Source organism: Myxine glutinosa, chromosome 5 (genome assembly GCF_964187855.1).
Source record: "Myxine glutinosa chromosome 5, kmMyxGlut1.1, whole genome shotgun sequence".
Lineage (NCBI taxonomy): Eukaryota > Metazoa > Chordata > Myxini > Myxiniformes > Myxinidae > Myxine > Myxine glutinosa.
In genome coordinates this window covers 87,989,081-88,012,436 of record NC_136265.1, presented here as the reverse complement: position 1 = coordinate 88,012,436, position 23,356 = coordinate 87,989,081, and the positions used below count along the sequence as shown (strand labels likewise).

General features: G+C 39.8%; 2 protein-coding genes across 2 annotated transcripts in view; one reads left to right on the top strand and one right to left on the bottom strand.

The window, feature by feature from the left end:
• Nucleotides 1-23,356, top strand: part of LOC137428086 (uncharacterized) — a 951,578-nt gene that overhangs the window by 687,427 nt on the left and 240,795 nt on the right. The window lies entirely within an intron of this gene.
• Nucleotides 2,134-23,356, bottom strand: part of LOC137427376 (uncharacterized) — a 78,663-nt gene continuing 57,440 nt past the window's right edge. The window contains exons 3-4 of the mRNA XM_078778366.1: nt 12,189-12,299; nt 2,134-3,878 (exon numbers count right to left, since the gene is read on the bottom strand). Of these exons, the coding sequence (XP_078634492.1) occupies nt 2,704-3,878; nt 12,189-12,299 (1,286 nt within the window). The 3' untranslated portion in view covers nt 2,134-2,703. The remainder of the gene's footprint in view (nt 3,879-12,188; nt 12,300-23,356) is intronic.

Sequence of the window (23,356 nt, the reverse complement as noted above, 5' to 3'; positions counted from 1 at the left end):
AAGTCGCGCGTGTCAGAGCTGCCGGAGGCGGTTGAGATGGTTGAATGTACACAAATTAAGTCTACTCTTCCCCCCCCCCCACCCCCCCCCCCCCCCCCCGAGAGCGACGCTATAACACGCACGAGCTACAGACTTGGCAGTTAATATGGAATTTTTTTTTTGTGGGGGTGAACTTACTTTTCAAGATGACTTAGAACCAAAAGTTAATTGGAATTACGTTGAAATTATTCTAGACTTTGTTAATGTGACCTTTAAAAGAAACAAAAACCACATTTGACATTTCGAAGCAAATAAATTGATCCTTGAAAGTGATGCAAACTGATATCGAACTCAATTCATGGACAGCACTGTGTTAAACTTCTGTACGTTTTCCAGAAGTATCTCTTTATTTTGCACATTAAGCAAAAAAAAATTCAACAAAAACAAAAGCTAAATTATGACTGGGATTACGGACAGTAACATTTCAGTTCAGTACTTCGTGTAACCCCCATGAGCATTCAGGAGAGCACGTACACGTCGAGGCATGCTGTTCACGAGATTTGCCAAGGTTTGGACAGGAATCGCTTGCCATGCAGCGACAATAGTCTGCTGCAATTCACGCACAGAGGTAGGCTGCTGGTCCAAGTTGTCGATTTGATGCGTTAATTCTGCCCACAAGTTCTCTATCGGATTCATATCCGGGGACATGGCAGGCCACTCCATATGCTCTACACCACGGTCAGCAAGAAAGTGTTGGATCATGCGAGCAAGATGAGGCCGTGCATTGTCATCTTGGAAGACAAAGTTTCCTCGAAAGGCTGCACGAGCAAATGGAAGCAATGTTTCTTCCAGAATGGCCCTGTACTTGAACTGGTTCAGGTTTCCATTCAGAACAACAAGGTCAGTTTTGCCACCTGCATGAAAAGCAGCCCAAACGGTCACCCCACCAGTTCCAGCTTGGACTCTTGGCACTATAGAATCTCCGTTGTGGGCTTCATGCACTTGTCTGCGCACTCGGACGCAGCCATCTTGACGATAGACCAGAAATCTAGACTCGTCACTTAAGGTCACGTGATTCCAGTGTCCTGGCTGCCATTGACGGTGCTCTCTGGCCCACTGCAATCGACGCTGGCTGTGTTGTCTGGTCAGGCGTGGCTTTCTCAGGGGATGCCTGGCACGATAGCCTGCTTGAACCAGTCGTTGGTTGACTAGCCTTCTGGATACAGGCACATTTGTCAGTTGCTGCCACTCAGCCCTAAGCCGATTAGCTGACTTGGTATGGCCATTGCAGACTAACCGGTGCAGCTAGCGATAATCTCTCCTTGTGGTTCTGCGTGGACGTCCTGGCCTCGGTATTGGAGTAGGGACACCCCTCTGAGCATTTTGTTTCAGGATCTTTGACACCTGACCTTGAGTGATGCCATACTGCCGAGCAATAGCATGCCGTTTCATGCCAGAATTTCGTAAAGCCACCACTCCATGACAAACAGCATTGTCAAGTTGACGGACCATCTCCAGAGGAAGCGGCAATACCTTTTGGAGACGTGCAGCAGTTGTTTTCCACTAATACAGAACGCAACAACCCTTATATACCCGATTGTGAAGCCAATCGTCAAATGTACCTGTCCTTACATTTTGTCACGCCACCTGTGATATAATCCTGTTATTGACTTCTTGCTGCGAAAGACAATCAGTGACATGGTTCTTTCAACAAAGACATCACCGAAGGGTAAAAGAAACTCACCAGATTGATATACTGAGTTGAGAAAGTAAACCCAAGTCAAGAAAAAAAAAATTCCATATTAAATGCCAAGTCTGTATTTGGAAATACGTTGTGATATGAAGTCAAACAAGTCATATTCAAGTTCAAACATTCACAATGTGCTCGTGTGTTCTAAGGTAGATTGAGTGAGTGAAAGAAGTTTTACAAATCATGCATCAGTGTGGACATTGTCTTGTGTGACTCCTCAAGTAAATTTTCAAGTGCTTTTCATGTGGAATAACCGATTAAAAGATTTTCTACAAATTGTGTTCTGGGCCCGGTCCTATTCCTCATTCATAAATTATCTCTCTTCTGTATCCATCTTGTCCAACCTCTGGATGCTCTCCTGCCTCTCATTCCTCCCCACACCCATTGTTTGTCCTTGCCTGCGTCTATCTCTTCCACGAGCCTCGGCTCTGTAAAAAAAGGTAAAATAAAATGTGTTTCATGAGCTCAAATTATTTAATGAAGGATTTTACACAAATTTGGCATTTGCATGCACACTCTCTTTGTTGGTAATCTCCTTGTTCTCCATAGTGGATTCCATGCGTTTTTCAGGTGGCTTGACCGATTGAAAGATTCTCCACAAACTGTGCATTTGTACGGTCTTTCTCTGGTGTGAATTATCATGTGTGGTTTAAGGTGGGATGATCAATTAAAAGATTTTCCACAACTTGTGCATGTGTATGGGCGTTCACCATTGTGAATTGAAATGTGTGATTTAAGGGTGGATGATCGATTAAAAGATTTTCCACAACTTGCACATTTGTATGGGCATTCATCATTATTAATTCGCATGTGCCTTTTAAGGATGGATGACTGGTTAAAAGATTTTCCACAAGTTGTGCATTTGTATGGGTGTTCAGCATTGTGAATTCTCATGTGCCTTTTAAAGTGGGATGAGTCACGAAAAGATTTTGCACAAGTTGTACATTTGTATGGGCGTTCAGCATTGTGAATTCTCATGTGCCTTTTAAGGTTGGATTAGCCATTAAAACATTTTCCACAAGTTGTGCATTCGTATGGGCGTTCACTATTCTATTGTGAATTCTGATGTGTGTTTTAAGGTTGGATGAACGATTGAAAGATTTTCCACAACTTGCACATTTGTATGGGCGTTCATCATTGTGAATGCTCATGTGCCTTTTAAGGCTGGATGACTGGTGAAAAGATTTTCCACAAATTGTGCATTTGTATGGGCGTTCATCATTATGAATTGTCATGTGTGATTTAAGGTTAGATGACTGATTAAAATATTTTCCACAAGTTGTGCATTTGTATGGGTGTTCAGCATTATGAATTATCATGTGCCTTTTAAGGTGGGATGCGTTACTGAAAGATTTTGCACAAGTTGTGCATTTGTATGGGTGTTTGGCATTGTGAATTCTCATGTGCCTTTTAAGGTGGGATGAGCCATTAAAAGATTTTCCACAAGTTGTGCATTCGTATGGGCGTTCACCATTGTGAATTCTCATGTGTGTTTTAAGGGTGGATGAATGATTAAAATATTTTCCACAACTTGTGCATTCGTATGGGCATTCACCATTGTGAATTCTCATGTGTGATTTAAGGTTGGATGATCGATTAAAAGATTTTCCACAAGTTGTGCATTTGTATGGGCGTTCATCATTGTGAATGCTCATGTGCCTTTTAAGGATGGACGACTGATTAAAAGATTTTCCACAAGTTGTGCATTTGTATGGGTGTTCAGCATTGTGAATTCTCATGTGTGATTTAAGGTTGGATGACTGATTAAAAGATTTTCCACAACTTGTACATTTGTATGGACGTTCCTCATTGTGAATTCTCATGTGTATTTTAAGGGTGAATGACTGATTAAAAGATTTTCCACAACTTGTACATTTGTGTAGACGTTCACCATTGTGAATTCTCATGTGCCTTATAAGGTTGGATGATCGATTAAAAGATTTTCCACAAGTTTTGCATTTGTATGGGCGTTCATCTTTCTCTCCTTTGTGAGCCTGGTGTAAATTATTACGTGCAAACATTTCATTATTCGTTTTGTTGTGTTTGTAAAAAGTCCTCATGTTTGTTTCAGTTGGCGAGTCCTGCGGGCCTGTGTCTTCGCTGTTCATAAAAGTAGGTGCAGTCTCCCTTGTAGATTCAATGGATCCACCTGTAAATACAACATCACATGACCTGTCAAAAAAATCTGATTTTGTTCAATATTCGCAATATAATTCTAACATTCGTAAACAAGTACATGTGTATTTGTTACACTGAAAAAAAAGTAAAAAAATTATTATTGATGTAAATATACAGTACTCTGCAAAAGTTTGGGTTTTCCCCATGATATTCATACTTTCAGGTAAATTCATCCAATTGTCAGGGATAGGTCACTTGTTTATATTACTGTAAATCGATTGTTTCACATGCATTTGTAAAGGCAAACTGATGAAGCAAACTAGAGAGGTCATAGAACACGATACCCCCATGCAGTGTTCAACTATACACTTCAATTTTCATAAAATAATGATTTCAAATATCAAAAAAATCCCAAATTTCGCGCTGTTGAAGCAGTCATATGCACCACCCTTATACATCAACCTATTTGACATGTCCAAGTACTACAAAACTGGATACTATTGGGAGTATTAAAAGGTGACTTTGTTCCACAGTGTTCAAGTACATAATTCAATTTAAATTAAAAAAAGATTGTAAAGGTCATGTAGGAGAATGTTGAGAAGACTCAGGAGACTCCAATGACTGAGACAGTTTTACAAATAAGGATTTATTATAATTAATAAGTCACTTGTTTCAAAATAATAAGGAACTATAATAACTAAACGAATTCAAGTCGATGGTTCTTCTTCGTTGGCCGGTCCTCTGCGCAGCGCTCTTCACAGGGTTCCGTTCCGTTCCGTAGGTCAAAGCTTCTGGTGACAAGTCTGACAAGTCCAAGAAATGTTCACGTTTTTATGGGCACAGCCATGTTAATCCTCCCTGCGCTAATTTTAATCCCTTCTCCGCAAACGTTACTCGGTCATCCATGCTCGCCTCACCGGCACCAGCTCGCCCCCCCAGGCGTTGACAACCATCCCCTCCTGCTGGGAGTTTCTCCAATCCTACATTTGCTTCACAATAGTGAAAGCCTAGGAATGTGCTCTAGCCCGGGGCCGTGAGAAGGTGAACAAGCGATTTCCAGGTTTTGCTTATCTTCGTGTTTCCGAGGTCCAAATTCCTGACATTCTCTGAACCACCTGTTCACTCACCAATCTCAACCAATTACAAGTAAAGATCTATACTTCCACAGTCGAATAAAGTTAATTAATTCTGGGTTTTACCACCGTTTTACCCAGTACATCACCCTATCTTACACATTACATTACTTCTTCATTCCTGTTGTTTGTATCCTTTATAAGGTCCTTCAAAACAGCATGCTTCCTGTTTGGAATGATTTTCAATTTTGTTTGACTGACAGACAGGCAGAGTAAAAATATGATTTAACTCCTCTCTGCACATTGCACATGTACAATCGGATGATTTAAAATCCCAAGTATGTTAAAACGAAAGACTTGTCTTGCTATTTATGCTCAAAATGAAACATTAGATTTAATTAAGTTGTTCCTCGATCATAAACCGATGATCATAAACTGCTAAGATGAACAGGCGGACACAAACGAATTGCTTAACCCTGTTTTTCACTTCACATGCGTGGGGTAATAACTTGAAAGAGCAATCACATTGCAGACCCTTGCCAGGACTTCTTTTGTGTGGTGTATTTTGTGTGGTGTATTTTGTGTGGCAAACAAATGGAAGGATTTACGAAATGAAAGTACTGTTGTGAAAATTAGGGAAAGAGGAATATCTAGATCCAGGTAGATCTGCATAGGTAAGTGTCCGGCTGTCGTGATAGGGAACCTCACCTGTAATAAGTTCTGTGTAGCCCGTATGTCGGAATAAGTGCGTATCTTCGTCCCCGCCACTAGGTGGCGGGGCATGTTAAGTAGACTTAGGGAATATGCTTACTCCATTGTCTGTCGTTCCCTTTGTGAGCATCCCAGTGTCCCTTATGGCAATACATCCGATAGACACTTAGATAGGCCCTTAGTGCACCACATTAATTAAATCCCCTCCCTTACAATAAAACAATCCAGAAAGACAAGCAGACAGTGGCCGTGCAGTGGTACACCATGGCCTTCAGACATTGCACAGGCAGGCTGGGAGCCATGCCCAGGAGAACTCTTGATTGGCCAGGGGAAGGGGCGAGCAATAAGCAAGGCGCCAAGCACTCGACCAATGGGAGGGGGCGGAGGAGATCAGACGATTCGGGAAGGTTATAAGTGCACATCGGATTTTTATGTGAAAAAATAAAAAATATTTTTTCACATAAAATGGCTTTTTTGCGCGCAAAAAAATTATTTTGCTATTTTCGGAGAAAAAAAGAATTTCGCCCTTTTTCGGGAAAAATAAAATAAAATGCCCTTTTTGGTCGAAAATGTCTGGCAACGCTAAAAAAAATTAGGGAATTTTTCTAAATTTTAAACTGCGATCGAAATTTTTAACTGCGATCGATCTCAAAAACAAAACGTTGCGTCCACTTGCGTGCGTTGCGTCCCCAGCGTGTACAGCAGTGAGGCGGTGTACTACAGTGAGAGAGTGTACACAAAGTGTGAACAAGTCTCCTTTCAAGATGAGTGCTGCTCTTCGTGACAAGTGGCTGAAGGAATTCAACGCTGGCGGCGATGGGGCCACCTTCAAGTACGTGTCGAGTGACACGGCTTTCTGTCGAGCTTGTGAAAAGACTTTCCGGGCGAAGCAGAAGTCTGAGCTGGCCCAACATGTCCGAGGAGACCGCCACAAGAGCAATTTGGCCTTGAAGAAGAAGAGGACGGTCACGCAAGCCACCATGGAGGACTTTGGTGGCGGAAAGAGGCACAAGTGCGACGTCGTGGCTCAGGAGCTGTGCCAGGCCATGCTGGCCGCTGGCATCCCATGGTCGAAATTGGAAAACCCTGCCCTCCGGTCGTTCCTGGAGAAGCACATCACTCTCCAGATCCCCGATGAAAGCTGCATTCGAAAGCACTACCTCGACAAGTGCTACGACGAGGCCTTGGCGGGGATCCATGCCGACCTCGGACAGCAGCCCATCTGGCTGTCCGTCGACGAGACGACCGATTCGGCAGGTCAATATGTGGCCAACATCATCGTGGGACGCTTGTCCAAGGAGGGGTACTTTCGTCCCCACCTCGTCCAGTGCATGTTTCTGGAGAAGACCAACTCCGGGGAGATCGTGCGTGCAGTCAATGACACGCTGCGCTATCTTTGGCCTGATTTCAAGCCGGAGTGCCTCAAGGTCCTCGTCAGCAACGCCGCAGCCTATATGATCAAGGCCAGCCATGCCCTGAAGGAACTCTTCCCGGACTTGCTGCATGTGACTTGCGTTGCCCACGCGCTCCACCGTGTCTGCGAGACAGTCCGAGAAATGTTCAAGGACGTCAACGACCTGATTGCCACGACGAAGAAGGTGTTCGTCAAAGCCCCGTCGCGTGTTGTCTTTTGGAAGGAGCAGCAGCCCAATCTTTCTCTCCCCCCGGAGCCCATTCTGACTCGGTGAGGGACGTGGATCGACGCCGCGGTGTTTTACGCCGAGCACTTCGAGGCCGTCAAGGACATTGTGGACCAGCTGAACGATGAAGACGCGATGGCAATCCGGAGTGCCAAGGACCTGTTCGGAAAGGCGGACATCAAGCTCAGTTTGGTCTTCTTAAATGCCCACGTGTCGTTCATCCCGAAGATCCTTAAGCAGCTGGAGGAGGCCGGCATGGAGCTGGCCAAGGCCTTCCAGTTCCTTGATCAGGCCAAGGAGGAGCTCGAAAAGATCCGAGGCTGCCGTAAGGAGATCCTGCTCACCAAGTTCAAGGCGGGGCTGCAGCGCAATCCCGACATTGGTGTGCTGAGGACAGTGGCTTTGATCCTGGATGGAGATCAGCACGGATCTGAGGTTGGTGTGCCGGCTGGAGTCAAGCTTGCTGACATCCCCCTCTTGAGGTACTGCCCCATCGTCAGCGTCGACGTGGAAAGGTCCTTCTCCGTCTACAGAAACGTCCTCACCGACCGCCGACACCGCCTCACCAAGGAGAACATTACCAAGATAATGATTTCAAACACCTACTTTAACCGTTCCTAAAAGGATCTTGTCAATTTCTTCTAGTCCTCTACTTATCAAACAATGCGGTTGCAATAAAGGTACCTGAACGTCATTTTTTACCTGTTTGCTAGCCCAGAGTGCTTAATGTTGTGCAGGAAAAAGCTTACCATTTTTTGTTCTTTTTTTGACTGATTTCTGAAAAACTTGGTAATAATAAAAAATGAATAAAACGGGGGAAAAAAATATTTCGGGATTTTTTCACATTAAAAAAAAAAAAAAGCCGCTTTTCAAAACATAAAAGGCCTATTTTCTTAACATAAAAATCCGTAGTCTAGCCTTATAAGTGATGGACTGGTTGGAGGAAAGGCGAGCTGACATCAGAAGATCGCGAGTAAAACCACTCGCTCGCCGGCATTTTGCCCGTTTCTCTTTTCTTCCCTTGGCCTTCTCGCTTTGGCTCCGCTACTGCCCCGACCTCCCTTCTGCCCTTGCTTTTCGTTCCCGGTTGGAGCGCTGACAATTATCTTCCCCGGCGTTCATGTGAGGACGGCGAGCGCACGGGCTGCAACAGCCGGAGACCATTGCACGCTCGCTCGCTTGGCGCGAGAGGCCTGGTGAATGAGGAGGCCGGTGGAATGCCAGCAGACGGGACCGAGCGCTTCGCACTAACCAGAGCCGCGTCGGACAGTGCCTGATCGACCCGACGCTACACTGCCAGACACAGATAAGATGCACTACATTTCCCAAAACACGACGAGACATTTATTTTATTCAATCTCCCATTGTTGTATCTGAAGTCTGTGAGTGGGGACGTCCAAACCTAGAATTTAGTTTTATCACCGCGTTTCCCTGTCCTGATATTTATTTTCAATAAACCCTTCTATTATTTTCCCTTTCATTCCAAATCCCGCGTTCGTGTGAGATTAATTTGCATGGCTGAAGACTGCTCGGATCGCGTCAGGTAAATTCCCGCTTCTTCCTCTTCCCCTTCTTCCTCCAGTGCTTGCATAGTCAAATCCGCAATTGATCGTCGCCTCGGAGTTAAAGCTCGTTCAGGCTATCCGTGATCCCACGGTCTTAACCGAGGGCATTCGCGCGACAGTATGTTGATTGCAAAACAAAGGTATAAATGGTTTAAAGGGCAAAGGTCTGGTGTCTAGGTGTAAAGGTCAAAAAGTCTGAAAAGGTCTAAGGGGGTTTAAAATGTACATCATCGGCATCATCATCATCATCATCATCATCATCATCATCATCGTCGTGTTACAGCCGTTTCCATGCTTGCATGTGTAAGCCGTGATTCACCGAATGGCTGCTTCGCCAAAAGGCATATTTGAGGAATGTTTTCTTTTGTGGCCGGATGCCCTTCCTGACACCACCACAGAATCAGCTGTGGACTTAGCCTTTGTCCAAAGAGACACACCCTGCAAGGCAGCAGAGTGATTTGCAATCAGAGTTTCATTCTCCTTGGTGGATTGCCAACCAAGGCTGAATAGTTCCCCCTACCCTGGTTGGATTAGTGAGAGTCACAGCAAGTCCACACAATGGAGGGTCATGCACACTACACCTCCTTGCAGATCCTCCAAACATTTAGCCACGACTCTCAAGAGCACCGTTACTGTGGTTCACCACAAGGAGGTCGTCTGAAAGTCTTGGCAAGGGGAGAGGCTATGTCCTGGAAGGAAGGGCTTACACACTCGGCCTTCTTTCCGCTCGCAGAGCTGTTGGACGACTACAGCTAAAAGCAACGAGTGGTAAACCACATCGCACCGTACTACAGCACTAAACGCATACACCTGCTATGTGAAAAAACCCCACAAGGAACACCAATTGGAAAGGGTCAGAAAAGGTCGAAGGGGTTTAGAGGGCATAATTTAATGTCTATCGGGTCTGAATTGACTCGAGGTCTAAAGGGTTTTACAACGTCGAAATAGGTCAAAAAGGTCAATACTCGAAATAGGGTCCACAGGTCAATATTCGCCTCTCCAATAGCTCAATGCACAAACTCACCTCTCCCCAAACTCCACTGCCCGAACTCCACTCACTCAACTGCTAACTCTGTAGGGGGCTTTGCGCGACGAGTTTTATTGCCACGCCCTGAGCCCTCTCGAACGTTCCAACCACGCCCTGTGACGCATTGCCGCAGCCACTCCCCTTGAACCCTGATTGGCGGCTTGCGCTTACCGTCAGTTTCTTCGCCGCCCTCATTCGGTCCCGACCCTACCTGCCAGGCCTGCCTCGTGTTAACCCAGCGCCAAAAAGCCAAAGGCAGCATAAAGAGGCATAAGGCAATGGAGGCAGCATAAGGCAATGAATGAATGAATGATCGTTTTTAAGGCCATTTTTCCCCGCTAGAGTAGGGGTTAGCCTTGCGGGCCCCATGACAATCATGGTTCCCTGTTTTGAGGCAATGTTTTTATGGCCGGATGCCCTTCCTGTCGCCAAACCTTGGTCACGCTCTTACGATGCGCAGGGATATGGTGTGCCTATTCTAAACCGGGGTACACACCGTGATCATTCATCCCAGCAAGCTGGTACTCAATTTGCCGACCTCAGAAGGATGACAGGCTGAGTCAACCCCCCTGGCGTTAATTCAGCGATCGACCGGGATTCAAACCCAGGATCCGAGGATCCCAAGTTGGCACCCCAATCGCTAAGCCAACACCAGGCTAGGTGGCATAATGCAATGAAACCATAAAAAGGACCTAACTCTCATTATTCTACTCAACGCAAAACTAACACAGGAAAAGGACTATGCTCACAAATACGAAGAGATATAACTGAACTATCGCGAGGCTACATGTTGTTGTGTGACTAAACTATGAGGGGGAAATTAAACCTTTATTGTACAAAACTCAAAACCGCAACACTATATATATGCAGCAAGATATTTAAAGTTGTGGACGATTTTCGACATAAACTAGGTGGATGTATTGGTTAGGTGACAAGAACAAGCCAAATTCAATTTTGGGTCAGGTTCGGATCCAGATCTGACCTGAAAGTGGGATCCAAAACTTAAATTGTTCAGCCTGGCGGAGGTATGCAGACTTGCACGGGATGCTGAGCAACAAAGACATTGGAAGGTAATGTGTGTTCAGCAAACATATACAAGAGCAACTGTAATGAATCCGGATGAAGTAACGGATAATAATGTTGAAGATAATCATTGCGGTGCCAATTACGATGACGTCACCATGCGTGTACTGTTCTGCAAAACAATTCACGAATGGATGAACAGGGCAAGGGGGCAGATTTACACCGTGTTGCTCCAAGAGAAAAGTTCAATTACCTCTAATATTTGCCGTACCTGCTCGATTGGAACAACTGCCGGAGTGAGGGGGGAGAGGAGATTGGGGAGGGGGAGAGAAGACTGGGAGAGGGGGAGAGGAGACTGGGGGAACGGGAGAGGAGACTGGGGGAGGGGGGAGAGGAGACTGGGGGAACGGGAGAGGAGACTGGGGAAGGGGGAGAGGAGACTGGGGAAGGGGGAGAGGAGACTGGGGGAGGGGGAGAGGAGACTGGGGGAGGGGGAGAGGAGACTGGGGGAGGGGGAGAGGAGACTGGGGGAGGGGGAGAGGAGACTGGGTAAGGGAGAAAGGAGACTGGGGAGGGGGAGAGGAGACTGGGGGAGGGGGAGATAAGACTGGGGGAGGAGGGGAGGGGTGAGGAGTTGGAAAAGAATGAGGAGAGATGAGTAAAGTGACCCACACTCTCCCCCGTGTGTGACCCACTCTACCCCATGTGTGACCCACTCTCCCCCGTGTGTGACCCACTCCCCGGTGCAGTGTGCATGATGTGGGAGGGATGGGGGCGGGGAAATAAAGGATTTGAGCTCTTGAAGCCACATTTTACATGAGATGTAATTACATATTTCAAACTGTATTTCCGATGTGCACACACATGCATGAAGTAAATACATTGTGTAGATTACATCATTTGTGGATCTGATTAATTGCCAGGAATCATTTTGTAAAACTGAATGTGCAGATGCAGCATCTAACTCAATATGTCCAAATGTCACACACGTCCATGCCCATGGGATTCCCATGTGTGACCCCACTAGTGAAATAATAATAGGTGCTAATAAATGGTGTCCAATTAATATTAAATCGGAATTGACGATAGTACAAATTAAGAAATAGGATACAACAAGGTATATTATTGTTGGTTAAAATATTTTATATATAATGATAAAGGTGATAATTGATGTTTGAGAAATTGATTTACCATCGTGGTTATTTCTCAAAGCAATGAAATCATAACGTCATGTTTTTTTTCTTAACACCAGAGTTCATCATCAAACTGTTTGAATCAAAATGTATCGACATTGACAGAAACCTTCATGAGGATGGTTCTTGAGGAAAGAATCTTTGGCATCTTTGGGTCCGGGTCGATCCAGGTGTACATCAATGTCATGCTCAGCTTTCACTTCCACTTTCACAAAGAAATCTGGAAAAAGTAACTTTTATTAAATGCAGGCATCTTGTGTCACATGCAGAGGTTTTCATACTCTTAAAATAGATTTTTTTTTAAAGTAGTTTTTAAATGAAAATTTTGAAAACGAACAAACAAGATGCCGCACACAAAGGATTAATGAGATGAGATGATAAATGTTGTTCCTGGGACAGCCCCAAATCTCCATTCACCTACATGTAAATTTTTCTCTCACCATCACTTTTCTTCATTTCCCCTTAACACCTCTATTCCTTCCCCCCTTGGTCTTATGGGCCTTTTACTCTTACTATCAATGATCATTGTTGTTTAGTGGACCACTGAAACAATGATCCTACAAATATTTGTTTATGTGTGGGAAATAATTTAATTCTCTTACCACTACCATCCCAATCTAATACATCAACAAAAAAGATGTTTGAGTTTGGTTCTTTCTTAAGATATTTTAACTGAGTTAAGATAAAATGATAAACCTCCCTTAATGTTCTTGTTTGAGCACCTCCTGTGCCACACACCATTTTAAAATTAAAGTATATATTTTCCTGACAACCATCAAAGTTTTCTGTCCACTCAAAAATATTTCCATCTTTTTTACCCAACTCGCCGGTATTTAAATTAATTCTCTTATTTGTTTTGTGAACTTTTTTACCAGTTGCCTTTTCAATTATACCTATTTGATATTTTTCATATTCATTATGTTTTCCATTTTTATACCAAGGTTGATTACACCTCCACTCTTTAGTCTGGTTGATACTTGGTTCTATCATTTATATAATAGTAAAAAAAGGTGGCGGTAGCCCGTTAAAATCCCTAACCCCCTTTTTAACTTATCACTTATATATATTTTAACACTTATAACCATAAGGGAGACTATCAATTCAATTTTCTAAAATAAACCTCTTATCATCAAAAGCCCCCAATGCTTTCTTATTTATCTCTTCTGTATATAATTGATATAACTTCTTATTCCATTAATCTTTCTAAACTCTTCTTTCTTTGTTGTTAAACAGTTATAATAATCCTTAAAGTTTATTGTTTCTTTAATAACATTTTTCTTTACACCTTTTAACTTCTTATCAGTCTTTTCAACATTATTCACAATGTATTTATAAGCATAAGCCTTGGACCTCAATCCCACAAATTCACTCATAACATTTCCTCCTAATTCATCCTTGAACTTTCCAATCACCTTTTTATTTTTAGAAGAGAACAACTCACTCTCTGAACTGTAATTAGTAGTGTCATACATATTAATGTCCTTTTTCATGTCTGAATAAACATAATCAGTATTAATTTTCAAAATAAAACTATCTGTATCCATATAAAGTAGATTAACATCATTTTGATATTTCTTCCTCAAGTTATTATAAAAGTAATCATACATTAATGACTTTGATAAATCAAGAATTGATGTTCCAATATAAATAGGTTTGTCCATTTCAATACTCTTTAACCAAATGGATCGCACAAAAGTTCTCAGTAAAGACCTCGGCTCTTATAAAACTCGGTCTATTAATTAATTTTGATGCTTGTTCCCAAGATGTTGATAGTCTGATATTTTATCTTTTCCTCACATTCTCCATGGTCTTACCAAAGACCGCATTATTCATCAATTTATAAAAGTCTTTCTCAAAATCTGTTTTTGACTCTGTTCTTCTTTGTGTATTAAAATCAATGTACTCCTTCAGCCAATGACTTTGATTGAACTTTATAACCCTATGGATCTTCTCTACTCTTAGACCTTTTGATAAATATTGTCGCAAATTTCTTTGGTGTAGAACATAATTTTTCTTGTTATATAATGTAGTAAGTAATTTTCTGTTGATTCACCTATATCAAACGATCGTTGATAATCACTCAACCATTCTTTCTTTGGACTTTCTTTCTCACAAGCAAATGGAAGATCTTTATGTTTGATATGAAGTTCTTCAGGATATTTTAAATCGACCTCAAAATAATAACCAACCTTTGAATCATCCAATTCTTTTTGTGTAGAGATACATACATCTTGTTAAACCTTTTTGTAGACTTTTTCCTTTACCCATCTAGGTTTTCCATAAGGAAGAGCTTGAGACATTGCCCAGCCATACAAGTTGTTTGCGTCATAGAACATCAAGTAAGAACTCTCTTTCGTTGAATCATAATTTGGAAGATATTTGTTATTTGCTTTTGCGTATCTGCTCGAGCATACTTGTGAAATTCCACCTCTTTTTGCCTTTTCAATCATCAAAAGCATATCAACATCGGTTATCCAATCCAAATCTTGTTTTGTCATTTTCAACATCGCGCTCCAAGCCAATCCAGGTGCTGTGTAGTAGTGAGCAGGATCCAATCCATATCCAGTGCGACAAACAGATCTAATAGGCTATCAGCTAGGGGGGTCAACCGGTACCAAATTGAGGGAGTAAGGCTAATAATGATTTTTGACAAGGTTTTTACCTCTAGAATAAGAAAATATGTGATAGCAAATTCAACGATGTAGCTAAATGTGTGTTATCACCCATTTTCAAAATGGCCACCAAATTTCTCAAAATATCAATGGTCAATGTAGTGTTTTTTTCACTATTCACCCTATACCCCAAATTTGGGTATCTTATACCTGGTTTTAGGGGTTAGAAATGATTTTACAACTTTCTAAATGTCATTAGATATTCATGAGAACTATAAATCCAATATGGCGTCCAAAATGGCCACCACTTTACATACAAAATTTAACGTTGTTGTTGTTTTGTTTGCTTTTTTTTCTGTAGGAACGGTGGTCGGAGCAACGAGCAACGGAGTAGATAGAAAGTAGATGCTATACGATTAGAATAGAAATAATAGTACACACCAAGTGATGAGGTCTACTAATTTTCCAAAATGAACAGCGCCACAGAAAGCAAAGAATGCGTTATACACATGACAAGATCGGATGACGATGATCATCTGGTGAGCCCACAAAACTTCACATCTTGGTTGACATTACTGGAAGCGGCTAAGGTTAGGAACCATGAACATATCATCAATATTGCCGAGGGGCTTGAGGGCAATGAAGTGCCAGAAATATTCTACCACCGAAAATGTATGAGCCTGTTCACCATGAAACGAGATTTAAACATGCTAAAGAGGAAAGCCAATGAAGACACTGAATCTGAAGCAGGAGGTAGCAGCGCTCCCAAAAGGCCATGTAGGAGATCATCAGTAGAGAAAAGAGTGTATGATACGGAGTGCATCTTCTGTCGCAGAGACAAGTATGTGAAGGGGTCTCATACACGTGAAAAACTTTCACAAGTTGTTCAACTCAGAGCAGATGAAAGATTGAGAGAATGTGCAATAAAGAAAAATGACAAGGATATGATAGCGCTTACCAGTAGAGATATTGTGGCAGCAGAAGCGTGTTACCATTTCTCATGCTACAGGAATTACAACAGAGAATGTATACAGCCTGAGGTTGAAGGTGCAGATGGACCCGATGACACAGATGATTTTGCACAGTATCAGAGGATCGAGAAAGAAGCATATGCAAAACTTCTCACCTATATCAGAACAGACGTAATCCCAAACAAGACCATCATACCAGTCATGTCACTCACTGCTAAATTAGAAGAATACATGCTGTCTGATGGGATTGATTGTCTAACGCAGTCCACAAAGAAACATGTTCATAGAACGCTTGAATATGAGCTGGGGAGTTCGGTGAAGATATTTCCAGATGACAAGGGAAAGTTGGTGATGGTACCAGACAATGTATCATTGGAAGATGCTGTCTTGCAAAATCAATGTCTGCAAAGGGAACTCAAAATATGGAAAAACAAAGTGAAAGACTCCAACAAGATCATAGATCAAACATCAGCGACAATTCGTACAAAAATCAAAGACGACATGAAACCCACACCCTGGCCATACCATCCATCAGATGCTGAGGATGTAACACCTATTCCATATGAGCTGGAGCGGTTTCTCATTGGGCTGCTAACTGGAGACCCGACAAGTAAGGTTCAATCATCTAGGATAACCACCCTGGTCCAGTCATTTAGTCAGGACATGATATATGCTGTGACACGTGGAAAGCACCAACCACCAAAACATGATGCTTTCGTACGCAGTTAAAACTCTCACTGGCAACATCAAGATCATACGCACACTGGCAACTGAGGTGAACTAGACCAAAACTCAGTATAGGCTAAGACTCCAAGACTCGCATCTCTCTACAGCTCCACTGAGGGTCAGTCGCTCTTCAACTAACATTGTGGCTATATATTCAACTGTTAGCTTCAGCATGCTCTAAACACAGGTATAGGGAGAAGTCATTCCACCAGTAAAATTGAAAGATAAAGTTGTGTTGAAACTTCATCTCAAACAGCACGTCAAAATGGGACCTCCGCAGCTAACAACAGCTGAAAGATGGCAGGCCATTGGTATGTGGACTGCTGGCAATTCCATGAGACAGATTGCTAACCAATTGGGACATCACCATACCAGTATTAGTCGTTTGATAAGAAAGTATCAGCAAACAAATGATGGGAAGGACAGGCAGGAATGTGTCACCCAATTTTGTTCTCTTCATTGCGTTCCAACATCTGGACAAAATGTTGCACAAGATTACCCTACACCGCAACAAAAAGATGCAAAAATTCATTGATACATTTCCACTATGTCGGAAATACGTGGTGGTGCGATACTTTTTTCCATGTGTATACTTGCAAATCTACTGAATGCCAGTTATTTTCGTGCATATTTTGTGCATAAAGTTGTTGCTATGATGGCAGCCATTTTGTGAAATTGGGTGCCATATTGGATTCTATCTTCTTGGATTAAAGTTCAGATGATGTATTTCATACTTTAAGAGAGTTCTAAAGTCTTAAACATCTCAACACGCAATGCTATTTGTTACAAATTCCTACAAGAATATGAAACATGGTGTTTTTAATAGAAAAACATGCATTTTGGCGGCCATTTTGAAAATGAGGTGATAACACCCATTTAGCTACATGGTTGAATTTGCTATCACATATTTTCATATTCTAGGGGTAAAGACCTATCCAAAAATCAAAATTAGGCTTACTCCCTCATTTTGGTACCAATGGACCCTATTTTGGGGGTCTGGCTGATGGCCTATAAAGGCTTCAAATACATCAGCCAATAAAAGCACATCCGTTTTGAGATACAAATCGTGATACTCGCCAAGATTCTTGATGTTATATTTTTCCCAAACATTTTGTGCGTGTACATAATCTTTATCAGATATATGACTGTTTAATTTGTTATAGAAATTTTCTTTCAAAGGAAGTTGTGTTTCATTGAATCTCTCAAATGAGTCCAGATAGTCATATGGGTAAATTCCCTTTTGTGTTAGAAAATCTTTATCTGAAAAATACTCTGAAAGACATGGAAACTCTTTCAGATTTTGAACCAAGTTAGCCAATGGACTTGCCATGAATTTAAATGTATCAAGAAATCTGATATGAGTAATAGGAGATGTGTGAATTGTTTTTGTGAATGAAATGTATTTCTGATCCATGTTAGGAATTGCTGAAATGTGTCCAGATGTCTTTGAAAGTTCATCAATAAATAGATGCGTATCATAATGAGCATTGTTAGGAAGAAAGACAGGAATGAAAGAGGGGAGTTTATAATTAATATTACAACTTTGATGAGCCGGACCTCTATATTTACCAGTGAGATGACAATGATCTCTAACCTTTAAACCTTTACCAAATTTTTCCTCACAAATATGACAGACATTGTTTTTTCTAAATTCTATTTTCTCCTCACTCGTCAAGGACATTGGTTTATTGGTTTCTCTCATTATCTTGGTTAATCGGACACAGTCTTTTTCTAGTCGTTTCACAAACTCCTCTGGGGTATTTGAGCCTCTATACACCTCTACCTTGTTATATTCATCACCAACGGATGATTTGATATAATAACAAAAACCACAAGGAGTATGTTTTTGATATTTATTTGTGTATGATTCTTTTGGATCTGGAGAAGCAGTATCAATTTTTTCTGGAATACTTTCAAAATCAGCATATATAACAAATGGATGTTTTATTGTTTTCTTTTCATCTTTGAATGTGATCTTTGAGCCTTCATTAGGCATATTGATTACCGTTGATTTATGTTCACCACAATAATTTGAATGTTTATCTAATCTTTCTTGTGTATGGAAGAAGTTAAGACAACGCAAACAAATATATATTTTATTTGTTCTTTTACATACTTGTGGTTTTATTAATTTAGCAATATCTTTGATGTATGTATAATGTGAATTTTCCTCTGAATTAAAATATAGAAGATTAATAAGAGTTTGTTTACAATTATCAGAAAGCTTTACAACCTGAATGTTGTTTGTTTCTGTTAGACCATAAACATTAATTGATAAATTATTCAACTTTTCAAATTTAGGAATATCATTTAAAGCCACAGGAAACTTTAGATCTTTCGTATTTAATGTATTCTCATATTTTTTATAATGAGATACTCTTTCATCATGAAAATGTGGAGGATGTAAGTGTGCTAGAATAGACCAGAGAAAACATTTATTGTCTTTATTTTTGATATTGATAACTGCTTTTCTATTTTTGATAACACTGGGTAAATCAATGTAAGAGGAAGCTTTTAGAGGATCTGATTTAAGAATATGAATGTCTATGTAAATAATTTTTCCTATATTGAATCCACTTCCTACGATTGAATTATCCACATCTTGCTCTTGTTTAATAAGTTCATCATAGACTCCTGATGTTTTAAGATCTTGATATGAAGATATAAAGTGTGGCTCGGTTCTCATGTATGGTGTATCTATAACTCCTTCATCCTTTGTCATTTCTAATTTTACTCCCATATAAAATTTAAGTGGTTTCATTTATTTTAGTGTTTTTTCAATCAACGTTTGAACAGCAGGTTTAACTATTTCTACAGCATCAACTATAGACTCTGGTTCAGGAGGTTTGAAGTTAAAGACTCTTATTTTAATATGTCCTTTGAATGCGCCATCTGAGTTTTGAGTTGTGATAAATTTTGATGAATGTAGATTTGTTTTAAGATGTATTTCGAAGCCTTTCTTGAGGATATTTTTATGACAGACAGAACAGTGTTTTGTTTCCTTCTGAATAGGAGCTAGTAGGTGAAGTAGATTAAATGTGTGTTTGTTAGTTTTAAGGTGTCTTTTGTATTGTTTATATTCTTGTTCACAAACATCGCAATACATTGCTTTGATCATATTTATATAGTAAAATTATACTTAAAACAAAGTGCCTTTTTAAAGATGAAACTGTGCTTAAAGTAAAACACTTATAGAAGAAACTGTGCTTTGAAGAAAGTGCCTTTTTACAGGCTTTTCATATATGAAACTATACTTGAAGTAAAACACCTTTTTACAGGTATACTAAAAGTAAAGCGCTTTTTAATCACAAAATTCAACACTAAAATCATCATCATCACTATCATCTAAGTTCAATGAGAACACAGTATCATTTGTGTACACTGAATTATCATCACTAAAATCACTATCACTATCACTATCACTCATTGATTCACAGCTATCATCATCAATAAAACTACTCTCATAACTATCATTTGAACACAAACTATTAGTATCATAACTATCTTTAGATCCTAGACTCTCAGTATCATATTCAGATCCTAGACTCTCAGAGTATTGAATGTCAATATCACTCATTTACATACCATTAAACTTCCATCAATATCTATATATTTTCTTTCATCTATCTATAATTCCAGCAATCTCTGTGTGTGTGTGTGTGTGTGTGTGTGTCTGTATGTGACCGCTGTTTCTCGACAACTACCGGTCCGATATACTTGAAACTTGCCAGGTATATTGCTGGGGACCCGAGGATGTGCCTTTTCAAGGTTTTAAATTAATCGGAGAAGTAGATACCGAGCTATGTCCAAAAAACGATTCAACCAATCAGAGAGCAGCGAGCTATCACGTGTGCCGAACGTGGCGAACAGACTCTGCCTCGGACGGCACATTTGAGAGCGTATTCATTTATTTCCCGTCGGCAAACTATGTTGGCGCTATGTTGGCGTTAAACTATGTTTTAAAACTAATTAAAACTAATTTGCGATTCTTTCGCTTTGCGATGCGATTTGCGATTGCGTTAAACTCGCTCGGGCGTTAAATTATGTTTTAAAACTAATTAAAACTAATTTGCGATTCTTTCGCTTTCCTGCGCGTTTGTGCACGATATGGCGATTTCTTTACCAAACTCCGCAAGCCGTTAGCTTTGGACCAAACCATTTCATGTAAATAGAGGGGGGGGGGGGGGGGATTGTCACCGTACTCGCAAGCCGTTCGCTTTGGACCAAACCATTTCATGTAAATAGAGGGGGGGGGGATTGTCACCGTACTCGCAAGCCGTTCGCTTTGGACCAAACCATTTCATGTAAATAGAGGGGGGGGGATTGTCACCGTACTCGCAAGCCGTTCGCTTTGGACCAAACCATTTCATGTAAATAGAGGGGGGGGGATTGTCACCGTACTCGCAAGCCGTTCGCTTTGGACCAAACCATTGCATGTAAATAGAGGGGGGGGATTGTCACCGTACTCGCAAGCCGTTCGCTTTGGCTTTGCGAATGGACCAAACCATTTCATGTAAATAGAGGGGGGGGATATAATTTTAGATATATATATATTACGGGCATGCCCTAGTTAGAACTAATAACCACAATATTTTTTACATTAAATGTTATTTTCAAATAATCTCTAATAATCAGGGTACGGAATGATAGTTCACCACTAATATTCATTTTATTAATTTCACCCACATCTTTGGGTCTATTAAAGAATATACAAATGTTTCCTCTAGAATCGTTGATGGTCTTATCATTCATTTTCAAAGCTTCTTTATCAATGATCTTTTCAAGCTTTGAGTAAATTGCCAGTAGTAGTGGAGAAACTTTTGTCAAATTTACTTTAATAGAGTTATTAATTAACATAGCTTGTCCCGTAAATTTAATAAAAGGACACATGTTATTCTCCATTATAGGTTTAATCCAAAAATTTCCATATTTATCTTTGTTCAATTTAACATCTTTGACATATTTTTCTGCTGGTACCAAAGTAGAGATTGATTGAAATTTGTCTTTTGTGTTTTGAAACATTGTATTTATTAGCTAATAAACTTGCGTTTAGTTTAAGTAAAAATTTACTATATAAATATGATAGAAGGATATTTAGAATTTCCAGACTCTCCATATGATAAATTAGAGAATTGTCCGGCTTGTGATAGAATAGGGCTTAATAATGAGGGTTCATATAAACAATGTATTTTCTGTGATTTAATTTTAATTAATGATAATAAAAAAAATAAAAAAATATATAACTCTTTTAAATTTGAACCAAAAATGAATTACTTGACAAGATTAATAAGAGAGATGAATGTTAAGTATTGTGATGATAATACACTATTTCTTTCAAGGGAAGAGACTCTTTGTATTGAGGAAATGTATAAGGGTTTAATGATATTTATTATTCAAAATAATGTTAATGGAAATGTTAATACAAGATACTATATAAATAAAATAATGAATTATTTTGAAATTAAACCTGAACTCAGGATAAAATATAGAGTTTCTAAACTAGCTCAAAAAAAGTTAGATGACTTGTTTTCCAAATATATAAATGAATGATTTTTTACACGTTTGGGAAAACAAGATAAAATTTAACAACCATGAAAATCTTCCAAATTCATTGAGATGTCAATAGTTGGTTCAAGCGGATGTGGAAAAACCTGTTTGCTTTTAAAGATGCTCCTTCGTCCTAATTTTTTAGATTATGATAATTTAATAATTTTTACAAAGTCAAGTTTTCAACCCGAGTATCAACTACTCTCACAAGGTTTTAATGCGGGTCTTAAAAAGGAAGACATTATCGGTTTATTTAAACTTCAAAACAAACTAAATGATTTTAACATTGAGGATATAATCCAACTATTTTGTGATACACAGAAACCGAAACCAAAACCCATAACTTGTATTCTCAGTGATAAAACGGATGATATACCTTCACCTCAAGATTTAGATAAATCAAAAAAGAACCTCGTCATCTTTGATGATTGTGTTAATGAGAGAAACCAAACAGTAATGGATAGCTACTATACAAGAGGGAGACATTCTTCTTGTAATTGTATTTATCTTAGTCATATTTTCAACTCCCTCGATGCTCAATAAGAAACAATGCCAATACTTTTATTTTATTTAAGTTAAATTCAATAGATGTAAATAATTTTTGGAGAGATAATTGCTCTACGTTATGTAGTAAAAACGAAGTTGAAAATTATATGAAACACACGATTGGAAAATATAAATATATTGTTGTGAAACAAGATGAGATACTAACTGATATTTTACACACATAAATGATAACTATTATTATTAATCTTGTGGGTAAATCTGCTTCAGGAAAGAACTTTCATAAATCTAAACTCTTGAATAGTAAAAATGAAAAGATTGTAAGTTTTTTTTTAAAACACCCTATGATTCGTTTTGTGAGTACTACAACCAGAGCAAAGCGACCAGGAGAAGTAGAAGGGAAAGATTATTACTACATTGCAATGGAGGAACATATGCGATTGAGGAACGAAGGTCAAATATTTGAGGAGGTCTCTCTTGGTTCGACAAAATATTCACATTGTAAGAGTAAGTTAAATAAAGTAAAATCTAATGGTCTTGGGATTTTAGAAACTAATCCTGAAGGAATGAGACAAATTATTAAACAATTGTGTGGTAATGGAGTTAAGATTTTATCATTCGGTTTTGATATCGATGAGGAGACAACGCAAACGTATGAAAAGCAGAGATGCAAGTATTAGTGAAGAAGAAATAACAACTCGTATTAATACCAATAAAGAATTTGATGAAATATTTAAAGAAAAGGATTTATTTCAACACATTTACTATAATGATGAAGAAAAGGAAAATTTTCCCATTGACCTTTACAATTCATTAAATGATATTGTTGTGGATATGAGAATGTTTTTTTTTTTTTAATTGTATAGTAAATTGTTGTAAATATCACCCTCTGTAAAATGTAATGATTCCTTGTAAAT